At 41.7% G+C, this 17,645-nt stretch overlaps 1 protein-coding gene across 1 annotated transcript in view; it reads left to right on the top strand.

Moving 5' to 3' along the window:
• Nucleotides 1–7,334, top strand: part of MSRB3 (methionine sulfoxide reductase B3) — a gene marked incomplete at its 5' end in the record, with an annotated part of 48,301 nt that extends 40,967 nt beyond the window's left edge. Inside the window, 2 exons of the mRNA XM_010287384.1 lie at nt 1,697–1,794; nt 7,170–7,334. Of these exons, the coding sequence (XP_010285686.1) occupies nt 1,697–1,794; nt 7,170–7,334 (263 nt within the window). The remainder of the gene's footprint in view (nt 1–1,696; nt 1,795–7,169) is intronic.
• Nucleotides 7,335–17,645: the final 10,311 nt, after the last annotated feature.

Below are 17,645 nucleotides of genomic sequence, written 5' to 3'. Positions count from 1 at the left end.
CTTGCTCCTTAGTCTATCTGCTGTCTTTAACTCTTCCATTTGCAATACTTTTGCGGAAAAAAAATTACTCTCTGCAGTAAGTTTTGGGGTGGAAACACTTGTGATGGTAGTAGGCACCTTGGGAGCATAGGACTTGGCGCTTGCAATGACTTCAGGTTGCAGGCTTAGGTGTGCTACTATATGGGTGTTGCAAAAAGGGAGGGAAATGCATTTCTGGGCATTTCTTAAAAATTTATGCCTGTTATCCTTGCATCCTAGTAAATATTCTTGCATATTTAATGGTTTAAGATACAACTGAAGATATACGGATTTTTTTTCCAGTTTACACACTTCCTTTACCCACATTCAGAAAACTTGATAGCTTCCACACCTCCTTTTACTGCATAGGAAATTTTACTCTCTTTACTTAGGGGAAGCTGTATACATCCTTTATTCATCTGCATGCAGTGATTCATAGCTGCTGCTGTGTTTCTTAATAGCTTATTGCAAGTCATTTTATGAAATCATCAGTAGCAAATGCTTAACAGATATTAGAAGAAGAAACAAGGAAGCTTTTTATACCTGGGCATGTGTGTAATACACAGAGAGCAAGAGCTGCCTGTGCATGTTATATTTGGCAAGAGACTGAATGAGAAGGACAGATAGCCAGTGGGATTTCAGATGGGCACTGGTAGATGTTGACATGACCTTAAAGCCTGTCAGGTTCTTATGTGGGAACCCAGCTTCAGGAAATGGAGCATATGATGACAGGTTTTTAAGGGGTGGCTGAAAAGTTACAGCTGTTTAATGGGTGTCTACTGGGAGACTGAATAGACCTGCGTTGTTTTTTACCTGTGTTGTGGAGAGAGGGAGACTTAACTTGGAGTAGTTAAAGAGTGGAAGGTCATTATTTAGATGTTAAGTGTCCTTTAGTGATAGATCAGGTGTACACCTCATCACCATTTGGTGTCGGGTCTTGCTGCTCAGTGGTCAGCTAGCAGCTATGTTGAGCATATGTGTTCATGAGTGCAATTGTTTTGTCCTGGATGTAGACCACATGCAGACCATCTACTAATATTTAATATAGGCATAGTTATGACTCCATCTGTCCATGGCTGACCTAAAACACTCATTACTGTTTTGAAATTAGATACAATAGTAGTCACCTCACTGCTTCTAATGTGTGGTGGTTCAGTGTCTGAGCACATCCTTCTGGGTGTGACCACGCCTTGGTGAAGGCAAAAGTTAAGACAGGTTTTGGGCCTTTGAATTCCAACTTACCAACTCTTTCTTGAAGTACCTTCACACTGCAAAAGAAAAACCACTTGTGTTCCATGAAGTCATGCTTTTTGTCTTCAGGGTAGAATTTGTGGGTTTTTAAACCGATGGTGAGGCTCAATCTGGCTTACCTGAGCAACCACTTTTGTGCCTGAGCTAAACTGCTACCTCTGCTTACAATGGAGTGCAGGAATCTCTGTTGAGCTAGAAGATGGGCAGCTAGTGGAACCTTAGTCCTTGCCTGTAAACAACTTTGTATTTAGGGGGGAAATTTTCCAAAGTACCTAAGTGATTTAGGATCCAAAATCTCAATTTCAGTTATTTTCAGGCTCTGGAGTGAGAGAAACATTTTTCAAAGTGTGATTCTGTCTTGCTTTTTACAATGCCATCTCCCACAAAGACGCCCTCTTTTCTTACTTATCTTGTTACTCTTTTCCAGGTTGGCCTTCCTTCTATGATGTGATCAGTCCTGATGCAATTACTTTCAACGATGATTTCTCCTACGGGATGCATCGGATTGAAATATCCTGCAGTCAGGTTAGTTTATAGCACACACAGACCATTCCGATGGCAAAGGCTGCAAAAATCATTACAGCATGCTGTACTTTCCCTAAGATTTGCAAACCTTTCAGTTCCATTAAATAATAATCATTGTGAGAGAGCACAATGGGCTGTAGGTATAACAGCTGGGTGGAACGAGCTGAAGGCACAAAGGGCTCGTTGGAATGCACATCGTTGTCTCGTGTGAGATTTAACAGAGCAGATGTAAATGGTTGGACTCGGTGCTGAGTCTACAAAAATTGTCTTCCTGAAGAGGGTCCCTTCAAAGGATCTCCTGAGCCTCTGAGCCTGGCCGACTGACTCCACACGTGAGCAGCTGAGAGGGAAGTTGAAAGCAGTGGAGCGACTGTCTGTGTGCTGATTCCATCACTGTGCATTACTGTGCAGCCGTGCTAACTCATTCCCAACATTCATTCCCAGCGCAGTCCTAACGGCTGCCTCAAACAATCCCATCTGCCGTAATAATGAAGCCAGTAGTCATTCAAAACATGCCCAAATTTTCCGTTATCTGTCTTGTTCTACTTTCTCTCATCCTTTGTGCTGCCCTCCTCTCTGTGAAGGGAATGGCATAATCATTACCTAGCAAAGGGAGAAGCTGCTGCATTGGCATTCAGCAGATGTACCCAGCAGCTTGCAGTTCTCTAGGTCCATGGGCTCAAACTCCTCCTGAGAGAAGGAGCATCTTCATTTGGGCAGTGGTAATTTGCTGTTCTCTTTCCAGACAGTATTGGTGGAGGGATAACTGATATAATCCCTGATGATATGCATCCTTACTAGTCAGTCAGTCCTCATATATAAATGTTCAGAGTGAGTTATGAAGCTTCTCAAAAAGAGGCAAGATTGTCTTTATGGACAATCCATTAACTTCAGTCTGGGTAGAGGGTTTGGCCCAACATGTTAATGGCCAAATCAGTGTGTCTGCTAGTATGTCATGGGTACTACAAATTCTGTAGCTTTTACATTGATTATATGCTTTAGAAGATCCATTTAACACTTTTTGGGAACATCCATTTCCCTAAGTTCCCTAGCAATAGAACTGCAGACTGAGAATCTCGTGCTTCACCAGTGATTACTGACATAATCAAAAATGCAACCCACTCTCTTCAGCTCTGCTTAGTAGGTCTGAACAGTGCTAAAATCAGCGCACTGCCAACCTGCTGAGCCTGTATTTGCTGACACCCTTCAAGAGATAGCCAGAGCTCCTGGTTTCACCTGAGAGAAGCCCAAGGCAGCCTGTGGTCAGGCCAAGGAGTCTGGGAATGTCGTTTACCTGTTGCCAAACAAAATAGCATTAGCAGACCTGAGACTAGCAGTATTAGCAGCAGTCACACGCAGACACCATAAAATTAAAGCAAAACCAAAACCTAAATTTGAAGCATTAAGAAAAAAATATGACCAAGGTTGATATATAATCCAATGGCAACTTCCTACCAGCTACCCAACTTCCTGGGGCAATAAGCCCACAGATGATCAAGTCACACAGGAAAATAGCTTGAGGAGTGGTGAGCATCTTTGCAGCCACCGCTCAGCACAGTTAATACCGCCGCATTGTGTATCCATAACAAAACCATTTCCTCCCCTCTTCGCAGCCCTAGGAATGTGAATTACACATGCAGCTGCAAAAAAACGCAGTTTTAATATAGCCTGGAAAGCAGTGGAATTGGTATGGCAGGTCTTGGTAGAACTGGAGGGAAATACCCTCACCCATACCCAAAACCTTATTAATCTTTTGCAGATGAAAAAGTAGTTGATTTTTCTTTAAAAGTCCTTCCACCTGTCTGAGAGGATAAAAAACTTCTCTTTTAATGTTCTCCATTATAGCAAGCAAACACTGGGGGAAAACTGCTGTAATATTAATCAAAGACATCCATAGGATTATCTAGAAATAACTTCTACAGTTTTTTGGAAACACATCACTCTGGATGTATTTAAAAGGTCAATGATTAGTGACAGGTAGACGTTAATTACAAATGCATTTGAGGAGTACTGTAAAACTGGTTGCATATCTCTTTTTCTTCTCTGTCCTGTGTGAGAGTCCCTTCCCCTGAGGTATCCCTAGCTGTTATTTGTACCTGTACAAATCAATAAAATTCTGTAGTCACAGAAGTACTGTTTGCACACTGATAGCTTGGACTTGGCTACAGCAGCTGACTGCAAGCTGCTTTCCATGCCTCCCAGCAGCATATTAGAACCAGGAGGTTTGGGAGATCCAAGCATACTGACAGTTAACAGTGACCCCCCCTTTCCTGCTCCCAAACACATACTTCAAATGCTTTACTCTAACCGTTTCGCTGTCCCAGTGCGTTCTGCCCAATATATTTATGTGCAAGGCTGCAACAGATTATTGTTTCTTTTTGGGAGGCTTTGCAGACACGTATATGCATCCTAAGAAAATGGTCGGCACCTATTATGTGTGCAAAGGACAGTAAAATCAATTCATCCTTTGTACTCTCAGCTGAGGGCCAGGTTTCTTACACTGTGATACAAAGGATTGAATTACATTTCTTCTCAGGGCAGATGAGTTATAGAGTCCTCTACGGAGAGAATCGCCACATAAATTTTTGGTGAGGGGTAATCTCAAAAGGTAACAAATTTTGCAGTAATCCAATCCTGGTGTGATTCTGCCATCACAAGAAGGTGTAATGAGACTACCTTGGACTCTCACACAGCTTCTCAGGTTTTGCGCGGTAAACCTTTTTGATAGATTGTCTTTGTAGTCTGTATGTGAGTATATTACTCCTGCAGACCATTCCTCTCTACAGTTTCTCTTGTTCTGTTTCTGTCCAGTGAAGAGGGAATGATTTACCTTTGGTTAAATGTTAATCTGGAAAAGATCTGTTTAACACTTCTAGCCAGGAGGTTTTGAAGCATTCTTAGTTGAGATGAGATGATTTAATTAGGATGCTGAGCATTTAGAAAAATACTCTCTCTGGGACACTTAAGTTTTTTGAGAATTTTTTTTCCCATGGTATGGAAAAGCTTTATAATCAGGTGAAATGACTCATTGTAAGAGACCCCACTCTGAGAAACAGCTCAGGTTTTCTGCCCAAACTGCCTAAAAAAGGCCTGGGATCTAAAGGAAAATGAAATAAAATAAGCAGTGGAGAATGAAGGAAAGGGTGGCAAGACAGCAGTCTTTCAGGAACAAGACCTGAAGCTTTGTCTTCTCTAGTTCCCATGCAACTTTCCTTTGCCTTTTCCTTATTTGCCATGTTGTGTCTTCCTTACGAAGCTGAGCAGCTGCTGCTTAACCCAAAGTCATCCCATTGCCTCTGGGAGCTCATCCTGCTGATCACAGAATCATAGAATCTTTGGGTTGAAAGGGACTTTTTAAGATCATCTACTCGACCCGCCCTGCAATGAGCATGGACATCTGCAACTAGATCAGGTTGCTCAGAGCCCCATCCAACCTGACCTGGAATGTTTCCAGGGATGGGACATCTGCCACCTCTCTGGGCAACCTCTTCCAGTGTTTCACCACCCTCATTGTGAAAAATCTCTCCTTTTATCTAGCTGAAATCTGCCCTCTTTTAGTTTAAAACTGTTACACCTTGTCCTCTTGCTACAGGCCCTGCTAAAAAGTCTGTCCCCAGTCTGATACCATGGGCTAGAAGCACTCTCGTTTGTTATTGAGGTCCTTGCTGGACTGCCGTGGCTGTTTCAGCAACACTTCTCCAGGAGCAGAAGAGCTCCTGCCACACTCCCCTGCCCTGGGATTGTGGCTGTGCGGGTGGGACCGATGGCCAGGAGCGCTGAAGCTTCACATGCCTAGTTGCCCTGCTCTCGGAGGCGGTGAGGATTATTGTTTCAGCTGTCATTAAATGAGAAGAGTTTCTGTCCCTCCTCACTGGCGTGAGAGCCTCCCCCAGCTTTTCAGCCTGTTGAGAGAGTTTAATCTGAAGCCAAGACTTTACCTGCTTCTAAAGATACACTTCCTACTGCTAAGGTGAATTAAAGGCTGTAACAGCAGGAGAACATTAGCAGCACATTAACTGCAGGGTAGAGATTTGCCATCACTAACTCATTCACAGTTCGGAATAATCAGTATTGCCTCTCTGTATTTGGGATACTATGAATTAATTAAATCTTAAGAATAATTTTCAGTGTTTAATTTTTGCTGTCTGACTGCGAGCCCACGAGCAGCTCTGTGATCTCAGTTACATCATTCCGGCCCTCACTGAGACCAGCTATTGACTTGAAAGGCCAAGACTCTTTGGTAAAGCAGCATGACTTTCCTGTTCAAGAGAAGTATTTCTCCAGTGCAATGTTTTATGTTTTTATTTCTTGTGGCAGTCAGTAGAAATGAACTTGTGTAATTTAAGTGACTAATTACAAGAAGTTCTTATTATCCAGATAAGTTGTCAGCCGTAATGTGCAGTGATAGTAATCCTAATTTTTGAATAAGGATCAGCTGGATCAGATTCTTCAAAATATTGTACTCTTCTGTAAAGCAAGGGATTGTTACCTTTCTTACAGACAGGAATAGTAGTGTTCACCCTGAATACCTCTGCGAGGGGTATTCATACAGAACGATCTGGGGCTGATTCGTACTGAACAGAAGTGTCAACAGATCATCTGTAGTTTCATATTCCTTACAAAAAGCAAATTCAGCATCATTACTATTTATAATTACTCCCAGCTAAGGATTATGCATTCAGAAATATTTTGCATATCTTCACTACAGGCCTTCTGTGTATTACAGAAAGTAGTATGAGATGAGTAGTGGATGAAGTCCATCCCTTCCAGGGGCAAGGAACCAGACGTGCACCCAGAAGGACCCCGATGCTCAGGAGAGTGCCAGGCTGTGGAAAGAAAAAAAAAAAAAAAAGAGCATGAGGGCATACTCCAAAGAATATCTTCAGTGCTTTAGATCCTTGCCAGGATCACCAAGGGGTTTAGTGTTTTCTTACCGAGGGGCGTAGCACATGGCTGCAGGCTGAGGAAGGCCCAGAGCTGAGGCTGCCCCTTTCTAACACAGCTATCCTTACAGCAGTAGGTGAAAGGTTGGCAATGTTGCCCTTACCACTGTGTTTTTACCTGAGCTCCTGCCACGAGATGATTACAGAGACAGGCGGCTTCTCAGAAATAGTGGCCCAACCAAACATACGCAGTGGCATGATGGGAAACACCCAGGAAATTTGGGCTGGAAGTCTTGGGTGCCCGTGATATCTCAGAAGATCATCTTCCTGGATCACCCCTTCAAATAAATGTAGGTTGTAAATCTCACTTGAAAGGGTGACGTCCGCACCGATGTGCTTCCTTGGGAGCAGCTGCTAGTCATTGCTTAACACCACGGTGATGCCATTAAGCTACACAGAGACACAGTGATACTCTATTGTATTTTGTTTCAGTGTGGTGCTCACCTGGGGCATATTTTTGACGATGGACCTCGCCCAACTGGCAAACGGTACTGCACAAACTCTGCTTCGTTATCTTTCAAGCCAGCAGACAAGAGCAACGCTGGAGAAGGCAGCGGTAACACCAGTCCTGCCCAAACAGGCAAAACTGAGCTGTAGGACGAAGCAGAGCCTGCAGAAAACTGCGCTGATCCCACACAGCTTACAAGGAATGTTTTCTAAGTTGCCTGCTCTCTTATATCCTAAGAATGTTTAAATGTATGAAAGCATTTTGCACCATCCTTCTTCGTCCTCACCATTTTGGAACTGAGGCCTTGCCTGCCAGTGCATTTACTATATAATTGGATTGAAAAATGTGTTGACTGACTCCACAGGTTTTCTTTCCCTTTCTTTTCTTTGAGATTGCTTTAAGGAATTCTTAAATCTAGAGGCTTTGGCATCATTAGTTATTAGTGCTGTGTTACTCTAGGTTTGAACACTATTCCTTTTTGTGTGGGAGATGGGGCTTGTGTTTATCTCCAGTCTATAGGAAACTTCTGGGCATAAGAAAATCCTGAATTCCTAGCACATCACTGCTTTGTTCTGACTTGTGAGGCATGCAGCCTTTGGTCACATGTATTCAGCCATCTCCCAGCATCAGCCGCACCCTGCAAAAACTTGTAGTTATGGCTGTTCCTTCCCAACTGAGAGAGATGGATGAGATGTAAAGCCTATCCTTTGGCTAATTTACTGCCAAAATTTCAAGGGTGTGGTTGAGAGGATGTAAACATTGTCTTGGCATCCTTTTTTTTCTCCTGTGTTTAGTATTTAAATCAAGGTTTTAACTAGTAAGGCTCACTTTTGTGGGCTACTAATGAGCCTTTGTCTTTTTATGAGGCCTGTTCAGCAACTGTAACTCAAATCTGAATTAAAGTTGAAATCTGCAGGGGGTAATTATATGGACAAGTGCAGAGATAAACTTGGGAAGTGAAGTAGATGAGGGATGACACAAGGCTCTTAATCTTGTCAGTTGCTACAAGGATTCAGAAACACGACAGTTTCTCCTAAAAGGGAGTTTAGGAATGAATGCAGCAGAAAGAGAGAGACCCTTCTGAAATATTCAGTTTTAAAGATTAGCTGGTCTGGATGCATACAGCCTACAAGGCCACAGTCTTTAATTTGTGCAATTGCAGTGTAGGATATGAATGAGGGGGTTGGTTTAGGAAATTAAGTTGAAAAAAAAGCCTGTCAGAGCTCCAGAAACTTTCATGTAGCAAATTTTGCTGTCCCGTAGGATGTTTTACACAGCTGCTTTTAGAATAACAGTTTGTCTAGAATTGTGCATAATGCTGGTTTTTTAAGGTATACTATACAGTATTTGCTAACACCACTTTGCCTTTAAGCATTGAGAGACTTAATGAATATAGTATTTACTTTTATTAGCAAACTTTGTGACTAGCATATTTGGATCCAATTTTATTTCTAGTAGGAGCAAAGCAACCACTGATTTTTATGGAAGCAGGATTGAGGTTTTTATGTCAGTGATAATAAACATATTATCTAAAGTACAAACATCCTTCAGTTAAAATATAGCTACTGTAAAAGCATATGGAATTGCCTTTTTTTAGCAACATAAGAAACACATGAAAAAAGCATACAATACTTTAACATCAAATAGATGCAAATAAGGATGATAAATATTTAGAGCTAAAACACTCGGACCATGCTGTAGTGAGCACCTACTCACATGAGTATTCCCCCAGATGTCATGAAAGGAATTGCTCATCGGCTGCAGGAAGGGTTGTGCAGACTGACCTTTGGTGTTTCAAGGCGGTCGAGTGTCTCCTGGTCCTATTGGTTTTTAGCAATTTCTTCTAGAAGTACTGCTTTTATCCCTTGCTTTTATTTGAAGAAAAGTGGGTTTTCTCTACCACATTTTCTGACATAAACATAAAAAAGGCAGCATCTATAAAAATGTGGTACGTAAGTGTGGTTTAATTCCAGATTGCTGTTAGATTTAAGTGTTATCAAATTTCAGTATATTCGTGCCTTATGTTAAGAAATACATTACTTAAACTTCATTACGCAGTAATGTATGCTGTCCTACAGGAGATTTATTTTTGCAGGATATGGAGTGCAATGAAATGAGTCAATATGGTGAGGTGCATGTGATCTCTGGGAGTTAGACCATTTAACATAGGAAATGCATTGTTCTCTCTTGTGCACAAACTATACCACAGCGCAGTGCAAGGTAAGACAGATTTCCTTTTATTGCTCTTAGAAGATGCTAGTAAGGGCTAGTATTGAACCCTCCAAATTTGGTTCAGTCTGGTTATGAACATGAAAGCGGAAACTTGGGAGCTGAGCACAAAGTATAGAAGAATAGGAGAATATTTCTGTATGTTTAAATTTTGCACTGTCTAGATGCTTATAAAAACTGAATGCAAACTGTGTAGAAATAGCAAACTATATTTTATAATATCTCTATTGTTACTCAGATGTTTAAATAGCATACCTTAAAATATCATGTAAATCACACATGTTATTTATATATACTATATATATATAAAATTGCACATGTTTTTTATATATATATACGTACACACATGTATATTATCCAAGTATAATTTTAGCCTTCGGTACCTTTTTAATAACTAAAACCTTTCCTTAAGAGGGTTCAATACTTTTAAGAAATGGAATATACATTTTTCAAATTAAATTTGTTTTCCTATATTTGTTGTACACAAATATAAAATAAATCTGTTTATAAATAGTTCAGTTCTCCTTTCTTATTTACCTGTTTTTATGTCAGGCTTTTGCACTCCTAGTTGCAGCGTGTCTTAGGTAACTGCTTTTATTTTGTTTTCCCTTAACGTACTGTGAATATTATATCCAGCGCTTTATCTCCAGCAGGTTTCTGGCAGGGGTGCCACTTACCTGCTTTCAAGAGAATATTGCAAGCACCCAGGCCCAATAGAGAGAGGAAATGTTGAGAGAAAGGCTCAACTTTTACTTAGAAGAAATTTTGGCCACCTCTGAAAGATGTGGTGTGGGATGTGGTGGGCGCAGGCATGCTGTAAGAGGCCCGCGGTGCCTGGTCTCAGTCTGCAGTGGCGGAATTTGGCTGGAAAGTTGATTTCTAACAAGGTTTCATCTCCAAGGATGCAGGTTTGGAATGCCCAATAGACAGCAGGTTAATGCAACTCTGTAGATTAGCTCTGCAGAGGGTTTTAAAAGATAGATGCAAGGGAGGGGAAGAAGTTGCAGGCTGTTTTCAAACCAGCTTCCATGTTTATGTTTGTGGGAACCAGAGAGATACATCAAAAGTAATTCACTTAATAATTGTTCACCAACATTGCAAAGTGTCCTAGGACAAATGACGCACTGAAGACTTGTTTTACAAGTTTAGTATAATCCCTGTTAGTCCAAAAATTAATCCCTTGTAGCCCTCTGCCTCCCACCCGTCCACTGTAGTTCCCTCTCTGAATTGTAATGGTTTGATATTTCTGAAATGAGGGTCTAACTGGTACCCACTAAAATGAGATGCAGCTGGACACCTCACAGTGGCTTTGTCCTGCACTCCCAGCATAACCTGCACAGTCCGTCAGCACCCAGAGGTGCTGTACTGAGGCAGATCTTCAGAAGCATGTGGTCCTCTTGCTGCTGCTGGCCTGGCAGCAGACACAAGGGCTGGCTCCGAGCTCCATTCTGGCTCGAAGTCAGACTGTGTTTTGTAGTGCATGGCATGAAGTTGTGCCTAAGATTGTACACCCCACGACTTCAAAACCAGGGAAATTGCTGGTAAAAGAGTCTCTCCTGCTGCTCCTGCTGTTCCCTTGGGTGCCCTGGCCACATGGCAGGAGAAGCAGTGATTGTAGGATGAGCGAGGTGAGGCCAGCTAACTTAACTACTTTGTGATTCTCCTATTGTTGTAGATATAGAACTTCCATATATTAAATGCACCTTAACCGTAAAGCCTTTTTCACAAGCTGTATCAGCTCTCATACACTAAAAAAAAATACAGCATGTGTATGTAAGCTGACTAAAAGGAGGATTTTACCACAGTGGCTTTAGCATGTATTCCCCCCATGGATGGTGGCAGGCGGACATCTGGATTTAGCAGCAGAGACATCACTCCAAGAAGGGAGACGGAGCCTGTTGTCAAGTAATGCATTGGCCTCTTATTTGTACTTGCAGGGAAGTGGTGTCTGAAGTCTCTGTCATCTCTCAGGATAAAAGGCAAGATAAAAGTGAAGCACACAACCTGCCTCCAGTGGCCCAACACAAGCCAGTGATAATGATGACCCATGGGGTCAGATCTGCCCAGTGTATTAGCATGAGGCATGAGATGTTATTGCCCTCTCAACGGCTGATGAAAGTGCAGCTTTCTGTGGCACTAGCTAAGCTCCATTGTATTTCTTCTTCTTCCTCACCCCGAAAATGGCTCAGTTAAATAAGACAACATAGTAAGTCAGCATTTCTGTTGGGATGACACTGAAGAATGCATTGTCACCAACATGATGCCAAGACTGAATGAGGATGTTGGTATTCTCTTGATTGTACTGAAAGGTCTCGGTCTTAATTCACTTAGTCTTGTTTTGCAGTCCATTTACCCAACTGAATTTAGTAAGCCATAACGTTAGGCTTTCTCTAAAGGAATGTATGATACATATTAATTTTCCTTATTGTTCAGTATGTTACAAAATGTCTGTGGTTAATGTCACTGCACAGCCAGCAGTCCTCTGCTCCTTCACCTGTGGTCTGGGAGGGGATGTGAAATACATGATAGAGGCTACTTTTCTGGTCCTAACTCAGAGTTTCAAAGTCATGCCCTCTTTCTTCCCATCCTTGAAGGAATTTAAGGATGAAAACAAAACAGATGGTCACACTTTCAGAATTGAAATCAGTGTGCTCTATACCCACTTGTTTATAGAACAGATGGCAGAGTATTCAGTGGCCCTAGAAGCAAATTCATCAGCTTCCAAATTCAGTAGACTAAGACAAAACGTTGCTTAGCTTGTTGCCAAACTGAACTAATAGTTCTTGGTTTATTGACTATTAAAATGAGGCCACCTACAGGTCCCACAATAAACCTGCAAAAATGTTTAATCCTGCATATTTGAAGAGCTGCATTCCAGTCTGGCTTGCTCACGCCTTGTTATAAAGAGAAGTCATACACCACAGGGCCTGACTGCACTTTTCAGATCAAAGCCATGACAGCAGTCAGCAACTGTATTATTTTTACAGTCACTTTAAAAAAAAAAGTGAGATAATGCTTCCAAATGCACCCCAATCAGTGAAATCACTGAAACAGCCAAATGCCGAGCAGTTTAGGCATGTGACATTCTGAAATCCTTATACAGGCCACCGGTGTAATATTAAATGCACCAAGCAAAAAGATCTCAGTTATGTCCACATGTTTTTGGGATCAGGACCTGCTTGAACAGCCCAAATTAAGCAGAAATAGTACACTCAGAAACCTTCCCCAGAGACCTCCTAGGACTTGTAGCCAGCCTTCTCAGACCTTTTGTGTAGCCAACACAGGCCAGTAGAAAAAGAGAAGTGGTTCCAGAAAAGAAAAGAGAAAAGGCTTCCATTTTCAAACTCCTTTTTTATTCACCTCTTGTTAGACAGCTTTCAAACACTGAAGACATTTCACTCTGCACTTGTCTTAGCCAGGGCATTCTCATTTGGTGAGCTTTAAAGCTTCAGTACAGATGATACCTGTGGTCTAACTTCTTTTAGCCAGGAAATTTTACTGCCCTAATGCAACAGGTCTGTTTCCATCCTCTCAGTTTTCAGTTGCTGCAAGGATTTTCTTCTCTTTCATTTTTCAGTAGCTGGCATTCCAGACAACGGTATATTATTTTTTTCTTTTCACCATAGCCTAAAAACTGAACTGCAGCTTCACCTTGTCTCAGACCCTGTACTTCTTACTTCTTGTCTTCTCAGGTGGAAGGCATATCTGTTCCCCAAAATACAAGCAATCACGTACTGGCAATATAAGAACCATGACAAATGGTGTGTGCCCACTTGCTGGGGAAAGTAGCAGTTTTTTGGAAAAGCAAATAAAATATGTCTTTATCATCCTATTAAAGCAGACAAGTTGATGTTGTGTGTGGGCTAGTTAATCTTCATGTTTTTCCAGACTGCCCTAAAGCCCTTCTTTTTGCAGTCTGGGTATTGTCTCCTCCAGTTTACAACTTTATTATTGTATGTTTCATACAAACATGAACATCTGGAGAACATCCTCAGGTATAACTGCTGGGCAGTGCATAAAATATCTGGCATGATCTGAAACAGGTTTTTCTTCCCATGGAAAGTACACCCCTGGGACTGGGAAACTTAGAAGGTCTGTAATGGTGTAGAGATCCTTTCACCTCCAGAGCACCACATTTGGCCTGGGTCTGTGACAGCCGGCATCCCTGGTGATTTCTTAGCTGTTCACTGTTTTTTTGTGAAATTAGTTGGTGCTGGTACCAGTTCACAGAAATCATCATGGCAGTATCCCTGAGAGCCTCAGTGATGCTGCAACTGGTGAGGAGATTTAATTCCTCGCTGTAAGAGCCATCGGCTTCTATCCAGACAGCAGTCAGGAGATGGAAGGGTAGATGGAGGGTGGGGAAGGGCAAAGAGAAATTTACATTTTACCCCTTGCTGTTTGCCCTTCCTGTTCATCTCAGATGGGTTTCCACCATAGCACTGTGATATCCCACTTAACTCAGGACAATTAAAATAACACAGGCTTGTGGAAACCCTATAAAAATAAGTCCTAATTCTTAACTTCATTCTGGTATCTATCTAACACCACTGACTTCAGTGAAACAAAGCTCCTATAAATCTGAGGGGATGGAAGGGACTAAGGTCTACCGAGAAAGACTCCTCAACAAACTTGAGATACAATATTTCCAAGACTCGTTAAAATCTTCCATAGGAATAGGATGCCTTTGGAAAATCCTAGTCCCTCAAGTAACTAGTACAGACAATAGGAATCCTAAAAACCATGGACCAAATCCTCAAAAGAAAGGTCTGTACCAGCTAAATCACAGCACTGCTGACCCCTCAGTGAGACATTCCTCCCACTGCCTCTCTGCATGCATCTTGCACTTGCATGCAAGTGTTCAAGAAACGTGTGGATGTGGCGCTTCAGGACATGGTCTAGGGGACATGGTGGCGCTGGATTAATGGTTGGACTTGATGATCTTGAAGGTCCTTTCCAACCTAGTGTTTCTGTGATTCTGTGATTCTGTTACTGCTCCATTTTCACACCTTCCTTTACATGCTGCAGAAGATGCTTGCGGTCACAGCATTTTCATACACCTTTTCTGCTTCAGCCCTGTTGTACAGGGTTTTGAGAAAGGTGATAATTTTATCTTGTTCCTAGTTTGAACAATTTCTAGGAAAAAAATCTGAACTTTTTTTTTCCCAAAGCTGAGAAAATTCTAAGCAATCTCTAGAATTTGTTGTCTCCATGTTGTCAACTTCAGCTTTGTGGGCTACCACCAGTCCCAGCAGTCTCCAATGACCATGAATTCAGTATTCTCTGTTGATAAATTACAATTTTATCCTTGTTTGGCTAGGGCTTTAGTAGCCTGCCAAATCAAAACCATTGCCTAATATATCATTAGAGGGCAAATATGTTCCCGTGTATGTCTGTGGCATGTAAGCCTAGGCATTCCAGCATCCTGCTGAGGAAGGAAGGCAGTGCCCCAAATCATTTAGACTGCAGATTTTTCTTTACAAATAAAATATTTTTTGTTTTTCAAGGTCAGATACTTGGGGCTGTTCAGGTCACAAGACGCCAGAGGCTGTTTACTTTGGAAAACAAGGACAGCAGTGGTGGGAGGTGCTTTTAGCAACACCCAAGTCTAGCGTTTTAAACCAAACAGCAGTCTGGTGAAAGGGCAGCTTCACTCATCCTTACTGACACCATGACATAGAGGGAAAGTGTCCAAGAACTGACTGACGTACATGCAACAGGAATAATATTTGGTATTCTCGTATATGAACTCAAATACCTCAAAGCATGTGGGAGATCCTCAGATGAAAGAAATAAATATTTTGCATTGACTGCAGTCAATGTTTACAGTGGAAAGTGATTTCTTGAAAGGCTGAGACAGTGCCCAGTAGTGGGTTGCATCTAAAAGCATTTTGGTCATAGTGGAGCAGCACTTTTCCTACACTCAGAAGCCAAGTGGCATGGTCGGTTTTCCCCTTCCCACTGGGTATTTTTTTTTCACCTTTCAATTGGGTCAACTATTTAGGCTCTGAAGATTTATCCAAGCCAGGTTTCCTTCTAGGTCATTAGTGGAAAAACAGAAGAAACTAATCTTTGAGAAGTTCATATAAAGTGGCAAGGAAAAAAAAAAAAAACAGAAGAGTGTGAAAGGCTCCTACTATTAGTACAAATGGAGGGACTTATGTAGAGTTTTGCTTCCCTTCTGAGTTGCATCGCAGGACTGAGGCTGACCGAGTGGGATGTACAGATTTGCTTCTCCTTGCTAAGTGGCCAAGCCAACTCTTTCCAAGAGTACAGGACTTGTATCTGAGGACAGCTTGTTTGAAAAGGCATAGTCTCCTAGACTTTATTGAATCTGCTCTGGAGAAACCATGTGTGTCCAGCCATTTCCATCCCTAGCTGGGTGGCCATGCATGAGTTTATAACACTGTTTAAAAATGTGAGTGACTTTCTGCATGCAGATTTTTTTTCATTCTAGTTTTTTCACCACAAACCAAAATTGCCATAGATAACTACTTTCCCTCTGTGAAGACATTTGTTTCCTGTTGACATTTAATTAGTACATACATTCTGTAGGTCAAGTTAGAGGGCAAAAATAAAAGTCAATTTTAGATGATTCAGCCCATTCTTAACCAGCAAAATGGTGTTTAGAAATGTTAAACTGCAATAAAAATCCACATTTATGTGGACCTACCTAGAGTTTCACAACAGCAGTAGGGATAGGGCACAAAGCTTCCTATTTCAAATGTCTTCAAAACATCCCTTCAAAGAATGTCTGTTAGGTGTTAGGAGTATAGAGCCTGTGGCATCCAGTTACACAGTTTTGACCATTTAAGAGAGGTGAATAAAATAGGGTGAGTTTCAGAAGTGTACTGTGAATGGATTACTGTTTTAGCCCTGAAAATACACATTTCTTCCAGCAGTATAAAAGTGAGGGGAGCATTTATGCCACCAGTGTAGGAAACACACATCTCTCTTCTCTGATGACTAAACTAGACTAATGAGAGCTATCAAACTTGCTAATGACTGAGGGAAAGCCTCTCAGTGCCTCACGCTGGTAAAACCTAAGTGTTTTCTGTAGCGTTACTGCCAGTTGACACCAATGTGAATGAGAGGCAAATAGGATGCAGCATCAGTGAATGCAGTAGTCCAGGTGCTCTTAATGGCAGCGAGTGAATATGGAGAAGCAACTGCCGCAACCCCAGGGGACAACCACGTGAATTGCCAAAGGCACGCTCCATTACCTGGAGCCTTACCAAGTAGATACATTTCCAAATTAACTACATTTTAAACCACTGATGTTCCAGTAAAAGGAATACGAATTCTGTTGCTTTCTGTAAGGGAGGAAAAAAGGGCAAAATGACAGAGCTGAGCCACGGGTCCAGGGGACCATCCTCGAGCCGTGTCAGATTGGCAGGCAGGCATGAGGACAGACAGGGAAACTGCTCTTACAGGCAGATCCCAAAGGTGAGTCGCCAACTTCTGTTTTCCAAACGCATACGCTGTCCTGGGCGCTGTGTAATCTCAATGTGTTTGCCATTATGCAAAGAAAAATCCGAACTCTATTCCACTCAACCAAACACCTTGTCCTTATCAAGACCTGTGGGCCGGGCAGTCAACTGTAGGAGGCCTGTAAAAGAGTAAGCCTGGGATTGTTTACAAGATGATACTTAGAGATGCCTTCGAATCAGCTGAGGCAACCACTGCTTTTAAAAGCCAGACGTTAGCTAAGAATATTTATATTTTGAGAGTAACAGGATAACTTGGGTCAAAATGCTCACCTCCAGCTCACAAAGCGTTTTCAGGCCCAGGATTGTATTACAGTTTAGAAAATTCACGGCAAAGTCTCCAGGTTTGTTTGAAGACATGCATGAAGAATTATATGGTGAAACGTTTCATTCTGGCTGTGAAAAAAGTTAATTCAAAACAACTAAAATGTCAGCCATAAAGATGTACAACATTTTTCAGGAAGCCTTGTCCACCCTGAACAAATGTTTTCATAAAAAACAGCCTGCCCGTAATAATCACTGTTATTGAAAAGACATCCCAAGGTTGCTGTATGGAAATATGTTAAAAACGTTCTGAAATTCAATCTAATATAATTTCAACATTAGAGCTCATTCATAATCCTGTATTAAAAGCCTATGCAATTTTCATGAAATATGTCTGTCTGTGTAATCATGAATGCTGAATATTGTCATGGCTTTCCAGGAATTTTCAACCTCAATGCAGAGGAAAGAAAACTCTTCCAA

Source organism: Phaethon lepturus, unplaced genomic scaffold (assembly GCF_000687285.1).
Source record: "Phaethon lepturus isolate BGI_N335 unplaced genomic scaffold, ASM68728v1 scaffold21205, whole genome shotgun sequence".
NCBI lineage: Eukaryota > Metazoa > Chordata > Aves > Phaethontiformes > Phaethontidae > Phaethon > Phaethon lepturus.
Note: the sequence above shows the minus strand (reverse complement) of the source record. Positions and strands in the feature narration are given on the sequence as shown.